Source organism: Trachemys scripta, chromosome 14 (genome assembly GCF_013100865.1).
Source record: "Trachemys scripta elegans isolate TJP31775 chromosome 14, CAS_Tse_1.0, whole genome shotgun sequence".
NCBI lineage: Eukaryota > Metazoa > Chordata > Testudines > Emydidae > Trachemys > Trachemys scripta.
In genome coordinates this window covers 4729888-4753467 of record NC_048311.1, presented here as the reverse complement: position 1 = coordinate 4753467, position 23580 = coordinate 4729888, and the positions used below count along the sequence as shown (strand labels likewise).

At 48.0% G+C, this 23580-nt stretch overlaps 1 protein-coding gene across 1 annotated transcript in view; it reads left to right on the top strand.

Moving 5' to 3' along the window:
- Positions 1–354: 354 nt before the first annotated feature.
- LOC117887583 (zinc finger protein 850-like) overlaps positions 355–23580 on the top strand; it is a 49506-nt gene continuing 26280 nt past the window's right edge. Inside the window, exons 1-5 of the mRNA XM_034790226.1 lie at positions 355–475; positions 2684–2811; positions 11644–12959; positions 15543–15619; positions 20014–20122. Of these exons, the coding sequence (XP_034646117.1) occupies positions 11746–12959; positions 15543–15619; positions 20014–20122 (1400 nt within the window). The 5' untranslated portion in view covers positions 355–475; positions 2684–2811; positions 11644–11745. The remainder of the gene's footprint in view (positions 476–2683; positions 2812–11643; positions 12960–15542; positions 15620–20013; positions 20123–23580) is intronic.

The window sequence follows — 23580 nt, the reverse complement described above, 5'->3', positions numbered from 1 at the left end:
TTGAAGACAGAAGCAGCTAAAGAGCTTGTGGTGGCAGCAAGAAAAGAACAGAAGTATAAATGTAAGTAGTTTTAATTGCCACTCACTAAAACTGTTTTTGTTTGTATCTTCTTTACACTTCAGAAGAAATTTAAAAAAGTTTTTAATTTTACAGTAGTGTTTAAAATCTCTCCCTGGTGAGGTGAAGGGAATTTGAATCACACAATCCATCTCCCACATTCAAACTGTTGTAGCTCCTGGCCTTCTGTTCCTGATTTTTCAGTTTCTCCAATGCTATTTGGGTTTGTTTCTCTCCTTTCCCCCTCCAGTGCAGGGAATGACTCCTGTTTGGATTCTCTCTCTGTCCCAGCAGGTGAGGGGATGATGAGTGAGAATGTGGAAGAGAATCCTCAGCAGGAAGATCCTGAAACTCATGTTACATTATTGGGAAGATCTGAAGGGACTGTGTCCTGGAGTCCAGAGCATGGAAAAGCTGGTGGGTGTCAGCACAGGCCAGAGAGACAGCAGGGAAACCAGTCAGGGAAGAAAGTGGGTAAATCCATTCAATGTGAAGGTGGTTTGAAGAATCTTAGTAAAAACATGATGCACCAGAGATTCTCCAGTGGGGAGGGAAAATACACATGCACCGAGTGTGGGAAAAGCTTCAGTCAGAGTTTACACCTTATTATACATCGCAGAACCCACACAGGACAAAGACCTCATAAATGTCTTCAGTGTGGGAAAAACTTTATTGACAACCCAACCCTGAAAATACATCAGAGAATCCACATGGGAGAAAAACCCTACAAGTGCCCTGACTGTGGGAAAAGCTTCAGTGAGAGACCACACCTTATTGGCCACCAGAGAATCCACACCGAAGCAAAAATCATATGTTCTCAGTGTGGGGAAACCCTCTTTAACTGGTAAACCTTTCTTAGACATGAGAGAATCCACACTGGAGAGAGATCTAAACCCTATCACTGCCTTGAGTGCAGGGAGAACTTCCGTGATCAGTCAGTTCTTAGTAGGCATCAGAGAATTCACACACGAGAGAAACCCTATGACTGCCTGGACTGTGGAGAAAGCTTCAGTCGGCACTCAAACCTTACCAGGCACCAAAAAGTTCACACTGGGGAGAGACCCTGTAAGTGCCTCAAGTGTGGGGAAAAGCTTCAGTCGGAGATCAACCCGCAGTAGACATCTGAGAACCCATTGGGGAGAAAGTGAATAAATGCCGTGACTAGGGCTGGCTGAAGTGAATTATACTGAAGCAATCGCACCACTATAGCTAAAGTTGAGACTAGCTTCCTTTTTAACTGCCAGTTTTTCTGTGTCTTCTAAAATCCACATGTGGACTTGGGTTGTCTTGAAAATTGCTGTGCCTCATCTGGGCCGGGGGCAGAGCTAGTGATGTGAGGTTGTGTTCATTTGGTCTAGGGGTTCCTCAGATACAGCTCCCCCAATAAGGAGCTGCTTTTACTATTCAGATAGCTCTGAAACCCTGTGCCAACTTAATCCCCATGAAAAGCAGGAAATATAACTTTAAAGTAGATGCTTCCCCCACAACATAACCTTAACTCTGCCCTCTTTGAGTGAAGTCCCAGCGTACCAGTAACACACATTAGCTCTCTAACTTTACAGATGCTACAGAACACTTCAGGAACAGAGCACTGATGAGCAGTGTAGGATAAAGTCTGCCACCTTCTCTTGATAAGGGAAGACACTGGGATAGGTCAGGCATAGTGAGCAGCTGCCACTTACACTCAAAAACTGAGTGTACTCCCCACAAACCACCCCAGAATTTCAAAATGTTCCCATGCCTTCACCCTTGCCCTGAGGATTCCTTGAGACAGGGCTTTCACTGACCCTGCAGTAAGCCCTGGAGACCTCATGACATACGCCAGCAGATTGCTGACAATCTCCAGGGCTACACTCCCTTGTGCATTTCTACTGACACAGCCTACAGAATTCTGCACTGCAATGAAGCATAATTGATCCTTTTAAAGTACACCTGCACCTCTTCTCCTATCACAGTGACAGCTTTGCCAACCCGCTGCAGCTAATCTCTTCACCATTCAATACAGCTACCCCTCACACAGTGAAGGTAGACGAGTGCATGCACAACACAAGCAATGGTATGTTTTCTTAGTCCTTCATGTCTACTCATTATGGCAACACAGTTACTGAACCATTCTCAGTGGCTATTGCCTGCTCTAAGGGGGAAGAGTTAAGGTTGCATTGTGGGAATGGCATTTACCTTAATTTCTTAGTTTTTAGAGGTGTAAGTTTAGCCACTCTCCACATTGTGGAAGGGCACAAGGCAGAGGTGGTAGCCCCTGTAGCTGCCAACGACTTGGAAAGAGATGGGCATTCAGCTCAGGGAGTTCAGTCAGAGCCCTAAAATGCTCTCTCACGGTTGCAACATTTGGTTAAGACCCTATCAGAGTGCAGTGAACTCAAGGGGAAATTAACGAATTGCCAGTGGTTCTGCCTAAGGAAGACATTTCAAGAGCAATTAGAGAGCAGTTCTAAAGTAATTCTCTGCATTTGGGGTTGGCAACATGGTGTCCCGGTGGGTCTGCGTGTGTGTGTGTGTGTGTGTGTGTGTGTGTGTGTGGAAAAACAGGATCTGGATTATATAAATCGATGGGGAGATAATTTTGACATTTAAATAAAACGCAGTTATTGTCCCATTTCTTTTCAGTCCTCCACTATAGAAAATGATCACCAGCGACAGTTAATTTCCTTTCATTGGAATCAGCCCGATGAACCTTCTAAGGATGCGTATAAATGATGTGCACACGGCTGGTGATGCCTTTCTCCAAATAGAGGGTAGGGCTCAGTGAGGCTCTTGTGTGATAACACGCTGGTCACAAGGAATTCAGCGAATGGAATGATACACATGTTTTGGGTGACATTTTCCCCCCTCTACTCTGGTGAAGAAAACCTGCAGACACAGACACATCTGGAATCTGCTTCTTCAGTCCCACACCCATCTGTGAGAGGAGCCAGGATTTCTCATTCCAGCCATGCAGCCCTTGGGATTCACAGCCAGATTCCTCACCTCTTACCTTGCTCCTCTCTGCCCGTCTCCCCACATCCTGCCAGAGCTTCCCCTGCTGTCTCAGACCCCTCCCATCCAATTCCTTCCAGCCCCCCTAGGGATAAAATGATTCGCTGCAATCCCCACCTTGGTCTCCTATTGCCGTGGCTGCTGCTACCACTTCTCCTCTGAATTCCCCCCTTTGCCTTGCTGTCCCCCAGGTCTGACCCCAAAATACCACAGCTGAGACCCTCCTCTTTGCAAATCCCCTGCTTCTGTCTTCTAAGATTAAGTTCCAGGGTCTGGTCCCGCTGTGACAGGTTGCCCCCGTTAGAAGGCCTCCTGATGTGCTGAGATACCACTGAGCCTGCCTGTTCTGCCAGCCTGGGCACCCTTTTTACCTGTCTTGCTGAACCAGGCTATTGAGCCTCCTCCAGTACACACACAAGCAGGGCCACACCCAACTGCAGAATGACACACACACTGAGATCAGCTCTGAGAAGGCTCAGCTTAAGGGACTTGCCCCAGCACTCAGGTGTCCACCTCCCTTGGAGTGCAGACCCAAAGGTATATTATGAAATCCGCCTCCTCCCTCAATGTGGAAGAAGGTATGCACAGCCTCTTATTCCCCCCCCCCTTGTGAATTGAATAGGGTTATATTATAAACAAGAAATAAGTTTATTAACTACAAAAAGTGAGTTTTAAGTGAATAAGAGATAACAGACAGAACAAAGCCAATTACTGAGCAAATAAAACAAAATACACAAGCTAAGCTAAGCTCAATATACTTGAGAAACAGTTTACAAAATGTAATTTCTTACCTTAAATGTGGTTTAGAGTTCCAGTTATATTTGTTTTCAGACTGGACCCCTGTCTCAGTCTGGACTCCCCCCTTGCCTTCCCTTCAAGTGTCTTTAGCAGTCTTTCTTCTTGGGCAGACAGGCCACGGAGAGGAGTCCTGTTTGCTTTTCTCCCCACCCTTAAATATGATTTACATAAGATGGGAATCCTTTGTTTCCAAAACTTGACTTCCCTTCACCTTTAAGTGGAAAGTTACAAGAAGTACAAGATAATGTTTAGTATCAGGTCACAAGACCACCTGACCTAGTAGTGGCACAGTTACAGCCCAGGACGCCTCCCAGGAGGGAGAGAGATTAGTATCTTCATGGTCTTGTTGTTCCTTCCTAATGGCCAATCAAATCTGATGGCCTGTCATCTGGTGGGGGTCTTCCCAATACACACCCAGTTATAATTGTTACATAGTCCATATTCCTAACTTTAGATACAGAAATGATACATGCATTCAAATTGGATAATCACATTCAGTAAATCATAACCTTTCCAATGATACCAACCCATCTTGTATAAAGTATATCTCAGTTATGTCATATCCATATTATAAGCATATTTCCATAAAGAATATGGAGTGTAATGTCACACCTGCTCACCTCTACTAGCATCTGGGTTCAGGCTAGAGCCCTGAGGACACTAGAACAGGAATTAAAGTAGAGTCGGAAGAGGTTGGTCCCTCCAGGGCTACATGTTGCATCTGGCGAGCAATAGAACCAGCAAGGAACTAGACTGTTTTACAACTTGCTAACCAGAAGGGACCCTAGGCCAGAGCATCAGGGCCCAGGTGCTTTCCCATGGCTAGGAGAGGGCACTCTGTCCTCTGGGATGCAGGACCCTGATGCAGGCACCCAGCCCATTGCCCCCCCCCCCCCCATGGGGTCATGGCCTGTAAACCTAATTTCTAAGTGTTACACTCAGCCAATCAGGAAACGGAAACTACAGCTTGTGACACGGGTCAGTCAGAAACAGCTCAGATTGTTTTCAAGACTTATTTGGCAAATCACTGAATAACGAATAAATCCAAGAGAATTGTGCTTGGTCTCTGGGTAATGCACAGGGAAAGGAGCTGAATTCCTGCCACTCCTTATTCCCTGCACGTTCTGTGCTTTGCGATTCTTAGGGCCCTTTTCTCACCCTCTCTCTGGGGTTCTGGCTTTTCCTGTCTTTTATTCCCCCTTTTGCTCTGCTTGGGAATCACTAGTAGTCCTGCGGTTCCCACCACATGCAGAGGGCACTGTACAGACCAACTAGGAGACTGAGCTGGGAGCTTGCAGACCCCTTTGTGCTGCTGGCAGGATTATTGTGATTATTCATTAGTATCTGTCAGGGTCGGGCACATCACAGACAGACCCATGGACATGGCTCCTGCCCAGGGAGCTCAAGCTTAAATGTTTAAATGTTCCTGGGCACAGAGGGAGGGGCTGAGCGTTCCCTGGAGAAGAAGGTTTGAAGAGGGGCGGGAGGCTGGGAGAGCAGGGTCCAGGCAGAGGTGAGAAGGTGTGTGTTTGTGTGGCCAGGGTAGAGCGCATATGAGGGGCAAGGGGTAAAAAGCTTCCTGGGCTCCTTTCCTTGAGCAGGTCTCATTCACCCAGCCTGGCCCCACTGTTCACACAGCCCTGGGGCTGGGCTCTCACTTCCCTTCCCCTGGCCCAGCTACCAAATCGACTTCTCCAGCTCTCCCCTCCCCTCCCTCCATTGCGCTGGGACCAGCTCCCCTCACATGGCTGAGTCTGCAGATCAGAGCGGTCCCTACAGCAGGGCCCCAGCGCTCTCACTCCTGCTTCCACGCTGCCCCCTGTGGCCATTTCACTCCCCTCCATGGGCAGAAACTCTGCCAGGGTAGGAAATGCCAGGATGTTCCCCTCACTCACTGGCCCCATCACATTCACTGGGCTTCTGGACTTGCCTTTTCTGTGGGAGTCTGATAATGCAGTTAATGGCCCTGAGGGGACCTGGGAATCCCGCAATCTCCATCCCACTGCTGCCCCCTGCCCCCAGGTAATGCCGAGTAGGACCCTGTCAGGGGTAGATAAAGGTCTGTCAGGTGATGCCCTTTATACTATCCCCATGGGAACAGGCCTGGGGGCTAGTCAGCACTGGGAGGGAACAGTCTCTGCCGCGCGTGTCTCTGTCACACTCATGTGATTGAGAGAGAACTCAGGGAAAGTGCAGGGGTTGAAGTTGTTAATACACCTGTGCAGGAGGGAGGGATGAGGGGGAGGGGAACAGGGAAAGAGTGGTTCAGGTGTAGAAAATGCAGGAAAGGGCTTCAGTGGGACCATGAATGGGCCCCATTGGAGTTTTCCTCTTGTGTTTGTGTGGAGGATTTTTCAGCAGGGGAAGGGGTGAAAACTCAGATGGAGATGGAAGGGAAAGTGGTGGGGGTGGGGAACAGCCTGCAATGTGGTAGATTTAACCATCTCTGTGCAGATAGGGATAACAAAGGCAGAGGAGGAGAGTAGGTGACAAAGTGGAGAGAGGATCCCTGGTTTGGAGGGAAACAATTGCTCTGATTCATTTGCCTTTCCTTCTCTGAAATTATATAAACCCCCCCCCCCGCCCAAACCCCAACAACACCTTCGCTCTTTTTCTCTCTAATGATCTAATATCGATATCAAATCCATTCAAAATTTCTCCATTCCCCATCTAATTACTGAATTAGATATAAAATCTCCTTTGATTTTGCCCCTTCCCTGTAGATTTTGGTTATTAATATAAAATTGCCTCAGATTTTGCCAATTTCCACCTAATTCTGAAATACTGCGATCAAATTTCACAGATTTGGGGGATTATTCACCCTTTGGAATGGCAGCAACTTCTCCTGGTTTTAGAGGGAAACCTTTTCCCTGAGCCCTTACCCCAGATACAGAATTAAACCAGTCAATGATCTACTTTCCCTCACATTAAGGAATCAAAGTGTTCCTCTTTGCATCGATTAAACTGACATATTTTTCTGAATAAAGTGACCTGCTTTGTGGTTCATAATAAAGTTTGGGGCCTCCCTCATTAGGAATAATAGTGTTTGTATGGCTGCTAATGGGGCAGTTGGCCATTTTATTTCCCCAGACGAGCCAGGATGAGGAAGAATGAGGGGTTCCCCTCCCTCCAGGGCTGCTCCATGCTTCCTGGGTCCCTAGTGCAGCAATTCCCAAAGTACTGGAAGGACTAGCTGGGGGCCTGGGAAGTTGTATCAATTAACTACAGGTTGAGGAGTCTTTTTGCAGAATCCCCAGGGTGGGTGTGATTGTTTTCATATTCCTGAAAGGGAAGTGAGGAACTGAGTTTTTAAATATCTACAGAATGCTACCCTATGCAGCACTCAGAGTAGCCCAGGAGGAGAAGGGAAGAATAAGGTCTCTGAAGGAGACTGCCCAGACCCCAGGTTATCCCATCCCAGCTGCTTCCCACCCTTGGCCACAGCCCAACCCAGCTCCCCACAACCTGCCATTCACCTGCCCCACCCATTCTGCTGCCCCCTCCCCAACAGCTATGGACCCTTCCAGCCCCATTCCCCTTCTGTGCTGTGTTAAAGCCACATCAGCCAGGGCTCCCTACTGCGCGTGTTGATGGCAGGACTGTGGGAAATCAACATGCTCTAGTTATTTATTAAATATTGGTATAAATTCTTCCCAGAATTTGCTCATTTTTCTCTGATTGTTCAAAAATATTTTCCATTTCCTTTGCTTTAATTAGTAAATATTTATAGAAAAAGCTCCTTAGATTTTATTCCTACTTCCAACCTCCTCCTTTAAATGTCAGGAAATCCTTGGTTTGGAGGGAAAACACCTGGACTGATTCCTTCTCCCACACGGGAGAGCAGGAAGGGGGGAAGGGTTAAAACTTCTCAGTGACCCACTTACCCCTTGCATGAGAATCCATATGTTTCTCTGCTCATGTCACTACAACCTGATTTGCTTGCTGAAGTGGGTTGATTAGCATTACCAATTTTGACCTGAACATCTACTCAAAGTTCAGGCCACTGTTTTTTTTTCCCAGTCGGGAGGAGAAACTGAAGATGGAGTCTGGTACCTCTGATGAAATTTTGTTTATTTACAAATGTACAAAGTGCTGTTTCCCAGAACACAGAAGGAATCAAACAACAGGGGACAACATCCTTGCTCAGAGGAAGCATTTCAGGCTTCACCCCAAAAGCTCTCTGCCCAGGCTTTTTCCAGGGTTGAGTTGTGGCTGCTTCATCAGGCTATGTCTGTCTGTCTCTCTCTTTCTGTGCTCTGTCTGCTGCTTCTGTTATACACACACATCTATACCTCTGGTCAAACGATACCCAATGTAGCCCTCTGTCCACATAGTGCTAACTTCTGGACTGGCTTGCCATATCCCTTTGGCTTACGTGAGGCTGCCCAGCCATTTCTCACAGCTATCTTAAATGAAGGGTACAGGCCAGACAGTTTAACAGGTTTAACCCAGCCCATGTATCTATGTTTAGTAAAACTACAGTAGAATTTTCCCTTTCGGGGCAATTCCCAGGAAGATAGCATAGTGCCCTTCGGGAATATTTGGGAAGTAAGTTCCACACACAAGTGGTGACAAGAAAAAGCACTTAAGGCTTGTCTACACTGGAAGGTTATACTGGTGTAACTCCCTGTGTGGATGCTGTTATTCTTCTATAAGAGTGGCTTTTTACAATTTTTTGTGGTTTAGCTTCTATAGTTTGGTAAATGGTTTCAGGTAAACTGAAAAAAAGCCATTCTTGGACTGAAATAACAGTGTCCACATGGGAAATTTACTGGTAAAACTGCACCTGTGTAACTGGTAAAATTTTCCAGTGTAGACAAGCCCTAAGATGGTGGCAACTGAATCTAATTTCTTTTGGCAGCTCAGTGAATCATTTCAGATAGAGACAGGCTGCTGTATCTGGGCATTGGGCCACACTGCACCTTTAACACCATAGGCCTGGGAAAAGGGTGCTGAGCTGGACTATTCAGTGACGAGCACAAGCCCCTCTGCTACCCACACCCTATTTTGATAAGCACTGCAGATGGCTTATCCCACTTATGGTAACTTTTTTTTATCCCCTCTGCCCCTGTCTGGCAGTGCATTCCCCCCTTTCTGAACCCCGATTCTGTCTATCTGCCCCTCACCTTCCCCTCCCTTCACCAGTTGGACCCACCTCTGGATACATTTTGAGCCCTGCAAAAACAAAATCTGCCCATCCCTCCCCACCAATTTGCCCCCTCTCTTCCCTCCTGTAAAACTTGTGTATAGCAGATTCTGATTGCGAGTAAGGGCTGAGTGAGGGCAGAGGCTTCAGCAGATGTTACTGAGCATGTTCAGATCCCCCCAGCCTGCTCAGTAACAACAAAGCAGCCAATTTCCCTTTTCGCCCCCAGAGGATGACTCTGTGAGGAGCAAAATGCGGATGAGTATCCTGGCAGGGCAAGAAGGGTAATTTCAGAAGGGGCTTATGCTGGAGTTTGGAGAGACAAAGTGGGCAAGGTAATAGCTTTTATTGGACCAACTTCTTTTGGTGTGAGAGACAAGCTTTGGAGCCACACAGAGCTCTGCTCCGGGTCTCTGCTGGTGAGAGAGACAAACTTTAGTCCATTTCACACCCCCAATTCCCTCCCCCACCCCTTTCTCTGCAGACGGACGTTCTAAGCTCAAGTTACAGCCGGTCCCAGGGAGGGCTGCAGGCTGCCTGGGTTGATATTCAGGGACACAGGAAGGGGTTGCTCAGAGCGGTTCTTGTATCCGGTGCTGGCAGGGGGTGAGGCAGGAAGTAGGGAGAATTAAGGGCTCTTTGGTACTTCCGCACTGCAATACATAATAATTATTGTCACAGAGGCTTAGAGGTTGTGCCACTCCTGCATTTGGGTGGTCAGTGTGAGAAGACGCTGCTGCTGTCTCCATTGTGAGCTGGAAGCCTGGATTGAGCAGCTGCTGCTGCTCCCCCAGTGGGGTCGGTGTGGGGTGGGGGAGACCTTCCCTAAATCCCTCTCTCTGCCCAGCCAGGAGAGACTTTGTCTAGTGGCTGGAACCAGCCCCTGGAGCAGCCCTGGGCTCTATCCACACCAGCTCCTGAGCCAGAGACTCTAGGGTTACCATTTGTCCGGATTCTGCCGGACATGTCCGGCTTTTTTGAGTTAAAAATAGTGTCCGGGGGGAATTTGTAAATGTCCGGATTTCCCCCCCCCATGCAGAGCGTGCACAGCTGACAGGGCAGCTGGCCGGATCCTGCCACTCGCACAGGGCTCTGGCAGCCAGAGCCCTTCCTCCACTTCCCCCTCCTCTCCCCTGCAACTTGAGACCACTCCCCTCCTCTCTCTCCCTCCCTGCATTCGCAGATCGCCGGCCGGTCATTCGCCTTGGGCCTCCGGCAGTCTGGAGCTCCGACCCTGCTCCCCTCCCCCTGCTGCTGAGCGCGCTGCTCTGCAGCACGGTAAGGGGTCCAGGGGGTCAGAGAAGCGGCAGAGAGGTTCTGGAGGGGGTAGTCAAGAGACAGGGAGCAGGGGGAGGATTGGATGGGTCAGGAGTTCTGGAAGTGTTTAAAGCAGAAATGGAGTCTTTCTAAAAGATTTACTGTAGCTCCCCAAGAATTTATGGGCTTGATGCAGGAATTACTGGGGAACAAAGACCCTATGATCTCCTCCAGTTCTGCCTTATCTCACCCAGGACTGTCCCCAGCAGGCATTGTATACATAAGGAGATGTTGCTCATGAGTTCCCCGCCACTCTGACTGACACCTGGGAGTAGCTCCCTCCCTTTGACTGTTCGGATGGGCTGTGGGGGCAGGACTGGTCCCCAGGGCTGTCCCTAGCCATTTGGGTGCCCTACACAGCCTCCCAGGCCTCCCCCCAGGGTCTGGGAGGCAGGAGCTGTAGGGAGCCACTTTTTTTTCTGCCCCCGGCCTGCCCCCATTCCACCTCTTCCCTGAGCAACCGGCAGCGGCGGGGAGTGGAGCAACCCGCCCCCAGCCTGCTCTACTCCGCCAGCTCCCAGCTGCAGCGCTCCGCTTTCCCCCGCCGGTGTAGGGGGGCCAGATATCCTGATTTTATAGGGAGAGTCCCGATTTTGTTTTTTTTCTTATATAGGCTCCTATTACTCCCCACCCTCTGTCCTCATTTTTCACATTTGCTGTCTGGTCACCCTACGCCGGAGAGAGCCGGGGATGGTCCTTTCCCCAACCCGAGTGACATGGCTGGGGCCAGGGCAAGGGAAGCAGAGTGGGCTGGGGCCCATTGCTCCGCTTCCCGCCGCTGGTGAGTGCAGAGAGCGATCCTTTCCCCATACTCACCGGCGGCAGGAAGTGGAGCGCCGCGGCTGGGAACTGGTGGAGTAGAAAGGGCTGCGGGTTGGGTTGCTCGACTTCCCACTGCTGGCAGTGAGTGCGGGGTCACTCAGGGAAGAGGTGGAATGGGGGCAGGCTGGGGGCGGAGAAGGGGGGGAAGGTAAGAGGCAGGGTGGAGGGAGTTGTCCGGGGCCCCACATCCCCTTAGGGACAGCCCTGCCCCTTGCAGTGGGGGCTGGCTGAGGGATAGGGCTGGTCGCCGGGGCTGGTGCTCCTGCGTATGCAGCACGCAGCTGCCTAGGGCACCATGAAATTTGGGGCAATTTGGTGCCCCAAATTTAATGGTGCCCTATGAAGCTGCATGTGCTGCGTATGCCTAAGGACGGCCCTGCTGGTCCCCTACTTCTCTGCTAGGGAAAGGTTTGGGGAACGATACAACTGATTTTTCAATCTTCCCAACAAGTATTTTAATTTGTTCCTCCCTTTCCTCTTCCGCTTTCTGACATTCCCTTTCCTCCAGTGCAGGGACTGACTCATGTCTGGATTGTCATTCTGTCACATCAGGTGATGGGATGGTGACTGAGAACAAGGAGGTGAATCCTCAGCAGCGAGGTCTGAGCAAATGGAAGCACAGAGAACACTATCGGGAAGATCTGAAGGGGAAGTTTCCTGGAGTCCTGAGCAGGGAGAAGCCTGTGAAAATCAGCACAGGCCAGAAGGGCAGCATGAAAACTCCACTGGGGAGAGATTGGATAAACCCACTCACCAAGAGGGAGATTTGAAAGACCTTCCTGAAGACATGATCCAGCCAGGAATCTGCACTAAAGGGAAACTGTATGAATGTGCTGAGTGCGGGAGAAGCTTTGATCGGAGATCACATCTCATTGTGCATCATAAAATCCACACAGGAGAGAGATCCTATAGCTGTCCTGAATGCGGGAAAACCTTCAGTAACGTCTCATCCCTGATTATTCATCGGAGAGTCCACACAGGAGAGAGACCCTATAACTGCCCAGAGTGTGGGAAATCCTTCCCTCGGAGCTCCACCCTTGTTGTACATCAGAGAGTGCACACAGAAGAGAAACCCTATAAATGCCCCGACTGCGGAAAAAGCTTCAAGCGGAGCTCAACCCTTATTTCACACCAGAAAATCCACACAGGAGAGAGACCTTATAACTGCCTGGAATGTGGGAAAAGTTTCAATAAAGGCTCAAACCTAATTATGCATCAGAGAATCCACACAGGAGAGAGACCCTATAACTGCCTTGAGTGCAGGAAAAGTTTCACTCGGCACTCACACCTCATTAGACATCAGAGAATGCACACTGGAAAGATACCCTATAGGTGCCCTGACTGTGGAAAAAACTTTAGTGACAGCTCAGCTGTTATTAGACATCAGAGGATCCATACTGGAGAGAGACCCTATAAATGCCTTGAGTGTGGGAAAAGCTTCACGCAGAGCTCAGACCTTATGAATCATCAGATAATCCACATGGGAGAAAAACCCTATTACTGCCCAGAGTGTGGGAAGGGGTTCAGTCGGAAGACTCATGTTATTTCACACCAGAAAATGCACAGGCCAGAGAGATCCTTTAACTGCCTCGAGTGTGGGAAAAACTTCTGTAGCAGCTCTGACCTCATTAGTCATCAGAAAACCCACACTAGAAAGACACCATATAAATGTTCTGTTTGTCGAAAAAGCTTCAAGCAGAGGTCAGAACTTATTTCACATCAGAGAGCTCACACAACAAAGAGAAACTATAAATGTTCTGTCTGTGGGAAAAGCTACAAGGTGAAGGTGTCTCTAATGTCCCACCAGAAACTCCACACAGGCTAGCAAGTGGCAGGAGCTCTCACTATGGGACAGTGGGTCTGTGCTCTCCTGAAGCGAAGTGTAAGTGTACTTCATTGATGGACGGTCTTTGCAGGGGCAGCAAGTGGATGAAGGGTTTGGGTTTCAGTGGGAGATAGTTGGCAGGGGTAGAAGAGGACGGAATGCTGGGTAGCGAGGCGCTTGGTGATTTCAGGGTCTGGGGTGAGCAGGAGATGGGATTGGTAGAGAGACATTTCTGTGGGTTACAAACATATTTTCCTATTTAAAGGAGAGAAAAAATGCTCCATTGCAGTTCTTGCCTGAGTTGTCTCTGCAGCTCCAGGGGATTTTGGGGTAGGGACAGGGGAATGTTATTCAGGGAAGCAGCAAGGGGTCCCGTGCAGCTGTCGTTACAAGGCAGGAAGAGCTGCTGATCTGAACTAACAGGATGTCGGAGCACTGCTCAGTGTATTGGACATCTGTGCAGTCATGAATGGTAGGGGCGGCTGGAGATTGGGGAATTCATGGTGGAGATTCCACAGAGAGGTGGGAACTCTGAGCGATGCCCTTTTGGGAGTGTGGTCTAGTGGTTAGAGGGGAGGGTGGGGGAAATGAGAGTTAAGATTCCTGGGTGTGAGCTAGTGCTGGTCACTTCCCCTCTTCTCTCTGTGCCCATTTTTCCCATCCCTACAATGGAGATAATAGTTGTCCAACTCCCTGGAGAGTTCTGATGGGCCACTAATTACTGTGTATGAAGTGGTTCAGGAGAATGCAAGTACAGAAGAGACCAAGTTTCACTATTATTGTTATTGTTATTACCGTGTACTGTATTCACTGAGAATGGGAACAGTTAACTAAGAATAGGAACATTAACCACATTACTATGCAGGCAGGCTGCTACATTTCTGCCTCAGAAAATGAGATCAACTATCAATAGCACCATTAACAATGTTGTTTTGTTTCCCCATCAAGAACAGTGTTTTATTTCAAATGTTGAAACAGTTTTGCACAGAACACTCTTATTCTTCCACACCTTGTCCCCTCTCAAATAAAAACTGACTGACTTTTGTTTCAATCCAATCCCTGTTATCTTCTATAAAATGAGCCTCCAGGCAATTTAAGGGATAGCACTGGCTGATTGCATTTCCAAACCTGGCAAAACAGCTGCTTCATTGCAATGAAGGAACAGAGGCAGGCAGGCTGCTACATTTCTGCCTCAGGGTAGAGCCTGCCTCATGCCTAACAAAAAGTCCTACCCCTCCACTTCCTTATCTACTTTCTCTACACCAGTCATAATTTTATAGACCTCAATCATAGCTCCCCTTAGCTGTTTCTTTTCCAAGCTGAAAAGTCCCAGTCTTATTAATCTCTCCTCATATGGAAGCTGTTCCATACTCCTAATCATTTTTGTTGCCCTTTTCTGAATCTTTTCCAATTCCAATATATCTTTTTTGAGACGCGGCGACCACATCTGGACACAGTGTTCAAGATGTGGGCATACCATGGATTTATATAGAGGCAACATGATATTTTCTGTCTTATTATCTATCCCTTTCCCAATGATTCCCAACCTTCTGTTTGCTTTTTTGACTGCTGCTGCACATTGAGTGGATGTTTTCAGAGAACTATCCATAATGACTCCAAAGATCTCTTTCTTGAGTGGTAAGAGCTAATTTAGACCCCCATAATTTTATATGTATAGTTGGGATTATGTATTCCAATGTGCATTATCTTGCATTTATCAACACTGAATTTCATCTGCCATTTTGTTGCCCAGTCACCCAGTTTTGTGAGATCCCTTTGTTACTCTTTGCAGTCTGCTTTGGACTTAATTATCTTGAGTAGTTTTTTATCATCTGCAAATTTTGCCACCTCACTGTTTACCCCTTTTTCCAGAGAATTTATGAATATGTTAAACAGTTCTGGTCCCAGTACAGACCCCTGGGAGACACCACTACCTATCTCTCTCCATTCTGAAAACTGACCATTTGTTTCTATCCTGTGTTTCCTATTTTTTTAACCAGTTACTGATCCATGAGAGGATCTTCCCTCTTATCCCATGACAGCTTTCTTTGCTTGAGAGCCTTTCGTGAGGGACCTTGTCAAAGCCTTTTTGAAATTTTTGAAAAATCCATGTTGGCTATTTCTTATCCTATATCCAGTAGGTACTTACAGACTGATGGTTTAATAATTTGTTCCAGTATCTTTCCAGTTGTTGAAGTTAGTGTAACTAGTTTATAGTCCCCCCAGTTCTCTTTGTTTCCCTTTTTAATGATAGCTACAATGTTTGCTTTACTCCCGTGTTCTGGGACATCACTCACCCACCAGGAGTTCTCAAAGATACTTGCTAATGATTCAGAGACTTCTTCATCTAGTTCCTTAAGTACCTTAGAGTAAATTTCATCAGGACATCCCAATTTGAATACTATTATCTAACTATTCTTTAACCTGTTCTTTTCCTATTTTGGCTTGCATTCCTCGCTTGCTGTTAATATTAATTATGTTAACTATCTGGTCACATAAATGAGTACTGAAGCAAAATGGGCATTACATTTTTGATGTAATCCATGATTATTAGTATTTGATGTTCTTCTGTCCCTTCCCAGCTCTTTCTGTCATGGGGAGTGTATTACTGGAAGGGAAGGGAAGGACGGTAGCTGGAATCTCTTATCCCTGTTTTCAGGTAGGGACTCATCTGAGATTGTGACACACCAGGATTATTCAGGAAATAATTGCCCTGGGAGGGATTTTCTTGTTTCCGGATGGTGGGGTGGTTCAGGGACTCATGTTTCATGAAATTCAGGCTTGGGGAGAATCTTTTATGTCTCATTGAAATGTTTACATGAATCTGTTTCTTTTTGTACAAATAAATTCCTAATAATTTGTGTGTGTGTGTGAAGTCTGTCTCCCAGAGCTCTGCCAGGGGTATGGTGATCCTTAGAGTCCCAGGACAGGACTGAAAGCTCAGAGAGGGTGGCTCAGAGCCCCAGTGGGGATGGGGTGGGTCTGAGAGATGGAATGGGCAGAGAGGAGGCCCAGGGGCAGCTGAGAGATCCCAAGGGCTGTGTGGCCTAAGAGACTATGTGTAAGTATGAGAGACAGAATGTGGCTGTGTGAAGGGGGTGAAAACGGAGTGAAAGTAACAAAAGGAGGAAAATAGAACAAAAGAGGAATGATTGGAAATGAACAAGGGTTAGAAGGGAGAGGAAGAAATAGCAACACATGGTGCATTTAGACTCAGCTCTCCCCTGCTGCTCCCAGTCCCCATCCTCAGCATTACCATTAGGGTTGCCAATTTTCTAATGGCTGAAAACTGAACACCCTTGCCCTGCCCTGCTCCTTCCCCCAAGGCCTCACCCCTCTCCCTCGGGCAGCAGGTGAGTCCCGGGGGAGGGGGATGAGTGGGGGACCTCATTCCCCCCTCTCCTGGGACTCGCTGCCTGCAGAGTCAGGCTGGGAGGAGCTGATGTGGAGCCTGCCCACCTGCCCAATCAGGGCACAGCAGAGTTGGGGGGGGAGAGGGTTGGTCCCCAAAGCAATGACCTGGGACACGTGGGGGTGGATCCCTGGAACAAGGGACCGGAGTGGGGAGGGGCGAGTCCCCATAGCGAGGAGCAAGGGACGGAGCAGTCAGGGCACGGCGGGATAGAAGGGGGTTGGTGGATAGGATTTTCCCCCTGGTGGTGGCATCTACCTCTTGCAGCCCAGTCTGGAATCCAGCCACTGCTCTCTGTCAGGCATCAGCAGCTGAGCAGAGAGCAGCTCCTCCATGTGGCTTCAGCCACAGCTGCTGTTTTTCCTGTCCCCAAATGGCAGAGGCCAGATACTGCAGCCAAACCGGAGTTTTAGTGTCTGGTCAGATGTGCTGACTGGACGCAGCAGATTTCCTTTGAAAACTGGACACCTGGCAATCCTACTCTCAACTGATTTCCAAATAGTTATTGGGCTGGTCTCTGTGGGGAAGCTTTACATAGATTCATTGATTACATGGCCAGGAGGGACAATTGTGATTACCTAGTCCCACCTCCTCTATAACAGGCCATAGAACTTCCTTGGATTAATTCCTGCTTGAACTAGAGCGCATAGTTTCAAAAACATCCAATCTTGATTTAAAAATTAGTAAATTTCCTCCTTGGCTAATAACTCCTCACTTTAAACAATTGCACCTTGTTACTTGTCTGCATTTGGCTTCACCTTCCAGCCATAAGATCTTGTTACACCTTTGTCTGGCAACATGAAGAGCCGCCCTGTATCATATTTCTGTTGTCCATGTAGGTACCTATAGACTGTGAGCAAGACACCCCTTAACCTTCCCTTTGCAAAGCAAAGATAGACCCCAGGAGCTCACTCTGTCACTGTACAGCTTGTTTTCCAGTCCTTTAATCATTCTCACGGCTCTTCTCTGAACACTCTCCAGTTTATCAATGCAATAGTCCAGCAGCGATTGGACCACTGCCAAATACAGAGGTAACACAACCTTCCTACTCCTTCTGGATATTCCCCTGTTTATACATCCAAGGACTGCATTAGCCCTGGGAGCTCATGTTCAGCTGATTGGATAGAAAGCTGGCTAGATCGTCGGGCTCAATGGGTAGTGATCAACGGCTCCATGTCTAGTTGGCAGCCCCAGGGGTCAGTCCTGGGGCCGGTTTTGTTCAATATCTTCATTAATGATCTGGAGGATGGTGTGGACTGCACCCTCAGCAAGTTTACAGATGACACTAAACTGGGAGGAGTGGTAGATACGCTAGAGGGTAGGGACAGGATACAGAGGGACCTAGACAAATTAGAGGATTGGGCCAAAAGAAACGTGATGAGGTTCAACAAGGACAAGTGCAGAGTCCTGCACTTAGGACGGAAGAATCCCATGCACTGTTACAGACTAGGGACCGAAAGGCTAGGAAGCAGTTCTGCAGAAAAGGACCTAAGGGTTACAGTGGACGAGAAGCTGGATATGAGTCCAGTGTGCCCTTGTTGCCAAGAAGGCTAACGGCATTTTGGGCTGTATAAGTAGGGCCATTGCCAGCAGATCAAGGGACATGATCATTCCCCTCTGTTTGACATTGGTGAGGCCTCATCTGGAGTACTGTGTCCAGTTTGGGGCCCCACACTACAAGAAGGATGTGGAAAATTTAGAAAGAGTCCAGTGGAGGGCAACAAAAATGATTAGGGGGCTGGAGCACATGACTTATGAGGAGAGGCTGAGGGAACTGGGATTGTTTAGTCTGCAGAAGAGAAGAATGAGGGGGGATTTGATAGCTGCTTTCAACTACCTGAAAGGGGGTTCCAAAGAGGATGGATCTAGACTGTTCTCAGTGGTACCTGATGACAGAACAAGGAGTAATGGTCTCAAGTTGCAGTTGGGGAGGTTTAGGTTAGATATTAGGAAAAACTTTTTCACTAGGAGGGTGGTGAAGCACTGGAATGGGTTACCTAGGGAGGTGGTGGAATCTCCTTCCTTAGAGGTTTTTAAGGTCAGGCTTGACAAAGCCCTGGCTGGGATGATTTAGTTGGGAATTGGTCCTGCTTTGAGCAGGGGGTTGGACTAGATGACCTCCTGAGGTCCCTTCCAACCCTGATATTCTGTGATTCTATGATTATCCACCATGTCCCACAAGTCTTTTTTCAGTGAGTCCCTGCGTCCCACGAGACAGTGCCCCATCCTGCAAATGTGGCCTACATTCTTTGGCTCTAGATTCATAACTCTGCATTTGGCCATATTAAAACATAATTGTTTGCTTGCACCCAGTTCACCAAGCCACCCAGAGGCTCTCTGTCAGCAACCTGTCCTCTTTGAGATTTACCGCCCTCCCTTCTTTGCAATTTGCAAACTTTTTGGGTGATACTTTTTGGTTTTCTTCCAGCTCGCTGATGAAAATGTGAAGTAGGGTAGGGCCAAGAACTGATCCCTGCAGGATCCCACCAGAAACACACCCGCTCAGTGATGGTTCCTCATTGTACAATTCTTCTGAGACCTGTCAGCTAGCCAGTTTGTAATCCATTTGTTTTGTGCCATACTGTTTTTTTTTTCCAAATCATTTACCATCTGTCCCCCAGCTCCTGCTGAAGGTGTACCTGGCAGTCTGGGTGCCCTTTGCAAGGCGGCTGCTGAGGGAGTGTTGTCTCCCTTCTCCTAGTGGTGCTGCAGTCTGAGTGGGAATCCGCACTCTGGGGAGATGCTCCGGGGACAGAAAGCCCATCGCTCGATAGAGTCCCCCAATGAAAGAGACCCCCGAGCTCAGACACAGCCCTGGTGGGCAGCAGGGGATGCTGCTCTGTGGGACACGTTTCCAGGGTTGGAAAAAGATTCTGGGTGGATCCCTCCTGGGCCACATGTTCAACCCCAGGGCAGAGCGCAGGAGGGGGGCGGGATTCATTAGCTCTTGCCACCAGAGGGCTCTGGGTGCGGCGGAGGCTGGGGACGGGCAGGCTGCGCGGGCCCTTTAACTGGGTCTGCCAAGGAATCCGGGATATTTCAATTTCAGCTTCCTGGGTCAGGCGGCGCAGACGCTGCAGCTGCTGCTTCCATAGCTCCATTGTGAGCCGGGATCCCGGGCTGAGCCGCTGCTGCTCCCCAGCGGGGAGAGCCCTTCCCTAGCGCCCCTCTGTACCCAGCCGGGGGGACTTTCTCCGGGGGCTGGAACCAGCCCCTGGGGGCAGCCCCGAGCTCTGCCGACGCCAGCCCCTGAGCCGGAGCCTGCAGGTGAAGGGAGAGACCCGGGGAAAGGGCTGGGGCCGGGCAGGAAAGTGACTCTGCACCAACTGCCCCTCCTCGTCCCAGCTCTGCTCCCGGGGGGGCGGCGTCTGCTAGTCCCAGAGCTGCTGCCCTCCCTGACCCCCTCCCCCCCTGACTGTGCTCCTCTGAGCGCCTACAGGAGCCGAGCCAGCTTTCAGTGACAAAGCGGTGTGGTTTCTTCCACACCCCGGACCAACATAGCCATGCCGAGAAAACCCCCAAGGTAGACACAGCTATGCCGACAAAGTGTTTCTGTTGGCCCGGTTGTCAAGAGAAGTGGTGTTCCTGCACCGGAAGAAATACTCCTGTGAGTCTACCCTAAAGGGCTATGCATGCATAAGCTCTGCAGAGTAGACATGGCCGCAACAAAACAGCAACCAGATCTTCTGTCCAGAGGGGGGAAGGAGAAGCAAGGGGGGAGAGAAGTTACAGGCTCCTAAACCTGCCCAGGTCTGTTGACTTTAGATTCACTTCTCCTTGCACAAGACAAGGACTCGAGGCAGGAAAAGTCAGTTCCTACCTCTGCCTGATCCCTGCTACTGCCCTGGGTGACAATGTCAGGGGGAACCCCAAGGCAGCTGCTTTGATTTTGTTCTTTTCTAGTATTTGGTTCTGGGAGGGTTTAAATATATGTGTTGGTGGGTTTAGAAAAACGCCCCAGTGTTTTCGCAGTGTGGCAGAATGTAAAACGTCTATTTGCAGGGAAGGGGAGGGGGGTGAACCAGTGTGTGAAATTGTCTAAAGTCCCCATCTGAAACTTTTCCTCTGCCCTTTTCACCCTGACAGGCTGGAAAATAACATCCAGGTTTCACTCCATATTTTCCCACCCTCCCTGGGGATAGCGAAGGGAAATGGCTGCAGCATAACAGGCACAGGTAAGCGATTATCAGGGAGCAGGTGTGTTTGGGGGTCCCTACCAGTGTCCCTGATTTCCCTCTCACGCCAGGGACTCTGTGTGCTCCTCCATTACACTTAATAAAACCACCAACTTTTTCTCCTCAGGTAGTTAGTGATTAGATACTGTTCTAGTTCCTTGATAGATGAGGGCCAGTCCTCTATTGAGCTAACAAACAAGTCCATTTTCTCCAAACATCCAGACATATTTACCATTTTTTTCTCCCCTCTATCTCCCCAGTAAATGAGTAGTTTAATGACAGTCCCAGTGATTGCAGGCTGTGATTCCTTTTCGTTTCACTTCCACTGGGTCTCTGGAGTCATTGCCTATTCCACTCTATCCCTGGTTCCAATCCTATCTGCATAACCAATTGTTGTGTTTTTTTGCTCTACATTCACTGGTGTTCTGACAGTTTTGGAGCTTTCTAAAACTAGAATATGGTGAGCGCTAACAAACTATTTATAGTTACCCACTTCGTCAGACACATGTATATTCACCCACGAAAGCTTATGCTCCAATACTTCTGTTAGTCTATAAGGTGCCACAGGTCTCTTTGTCGCTTTTTACAAACTATTTATAGGGACACTACATTCTCTTTAATGTGAAGCTGGAAGATGTGGGAAAGGCCCAGCAGGAAGAGTTAGAAATTACCCACTATGAGGAAACAGCCACATGTGCAGAGGTTTATCGAAGACCTACTACCAACCCGCAGGACTCCGAAGCCAAGAGTCACTCCAGAAAGTCAGGAGACAGGCATAGATTCATAAGTTCTAAGGCCATAATGGACCATTGTGATCATCTAGTCAGACCTTCTGAATAACGCAGGCAATAGGACTTCCCTGTATTAATTTCTGATTGAAATAGAGTGGCTCTTTTAGAAAAACATCCAATCTTGATTTTAAAATTTCCAGTAATGGAGAATCCACTGCAACCCTTGATAAGTTTTCCCCAATGCTTAATTACCCTCTCTGGTAGAAAGTTTGCATCTAATTTCTAGTCTGAATTTCTATTGCTTCAGCTTCCAGCCACTGTATCTTGTTGTACTTTTGTCTGCTAGATTGAAGAGCCCATTATCAAACTTCTGTTCCCCGTACGAGTACTTGTAGATGGGGATCACGTCACCACTTAATTATTTGTTTGATAAGCTAAATGGCTTGAGCTCCTTGCGTCTATCACTATAAGGCAGGTTTTTCAATCCTTTAATCATTCTTGTGGCTCTTTGAGCCCTTTCCAATTGTACAGCATCATTCTTGAATTGTGGATACTAGAACGGGACATACTGGTGCAACTGCTACTTGACTACTAACACACAGAGAGGTAATATAATTTATCCATTCCTACTCAAGTTTCCCCTGTTTATACATTAAAAGGGCTAATGTGATGCTTCAGGTACAGTGTCACACTGGGAACTCACGTTCAGTTGATTATCTACCTTGAGCCTCAAATCTTTATCCTGGGAAGCGGTGACTCTGAAAGAGTATCCCATTTTGCAAATACCGCCTGCTTTGTTCCTAGATGTGGGAGTTTATATGGGGTGTAGAGAAACGCATCTTGTTGGCTGACGTTCAGTTTACAAGTGATCCAAATCTCTGTAAAATGACCAGTCCTCTTTATTATTTACCACTCTTCCAATCTTTGTGTCTTCTGCAAACTTTATCAATAATGATTTCGCTTTCTTCCAAGTCATTGATAAAAATGTTAAATAGCATAGGGCCAAGAACTAGCCACTGTGGGATTCCACTAGAAACACACCTGTCCTCTGGCGATTTCCCCATTTACAATTACATTTTGAGACTTATCAGTTTATTTTTTTAACTATTTATTAATTTCTAACAAGTTCACAAATCCTTGCTTGGTACATATCAGACAGAAAACACTTGTTACAAGAGTTAGCTTTTGTTGAAAGAGACATTATACAGTTAGACAGTTTTTAATCTATATAATGTGCCATGGAGCAGGTCCTCAAGGAATCAATTCTGAAGAACTTAGAGGAGAGGAAAGTGGAACAGTCAGCATGGAATCACCAAGGGCAAGTCATGCCTGACTAACCTAATTGCCTTCTATGACGAGGTGGTCTAGTGATTAGGATTTGGTGCACTCACTGCCACAGCCTGGGTTTGATTCCCAGTCAGGGAAAAGTGACTTTATATAAAAAAACCTTCAGTTATTCTTCACTTGCAATTTAAACAAATCCATGGTGAGATAACTGGCTCTGTGGATGAGGGGAAAACAGTGCATGTGTTATTCCTTGACTTTAGCAAAGCTTTTGATATGGTCTCCCACAGTATTCTTGCCAGCAAGTTAAAGAAGTATGGGCTGGATGAATGGACCATAAGGTGGATAGAAAGCTGGTTAGATTGTTGGGCTCAACAGGTAGTGATCAATGGCTCCATGTCTAGTTGGCAGCTGGCATCAAGCAGAGTGCCCCAAGGGTCGGTCCTGGGACCGGTTTTGTTAAATATATTTATCAGTGATCTGGAGGATGGCGTGGACTGCACCCTCAGCAAGTTTGCAGATGACACTAAACTGGGAGGAGTGGTAGATATGTTGGAGGGTAGGGATAGGATACAGAGGAACCTAGACAAATTAGAGGATTGGGCCAAAAGAAATCTGATGAGGTTCAACAAGGACAAGTGCAGAGTCCTGCACTTAGGACGGAAGAATCCCATGCACTGCTACAGACTAGGGACCGAATGGCTAGACAGCAGTTCTGCAGAAAAGGACCTAGGGGTTACAGTGGATGAGAAGCTGGATATGAGTCAACAGTGTGCCCTTGTTGCCAAGAAGGCTAACGGCATTTTGGGCTGTATAAGTAGGGGCGTTGCCAGCAGATCAAGGGATGTGATCGTTCCCCTCTATTCAACATTGGTGAGGCCTCATCTGGAGTACTGTGTCCAGTTTTGGGCTCCACATGACAAGAAGGATGTGGAAAAATTGGAAAGAGTCCAGCGGAGGGCAACAAAAATGATTAGGGGGCTGGAGCACATGACTTATGAGGAGAGGCTGAGGGAAC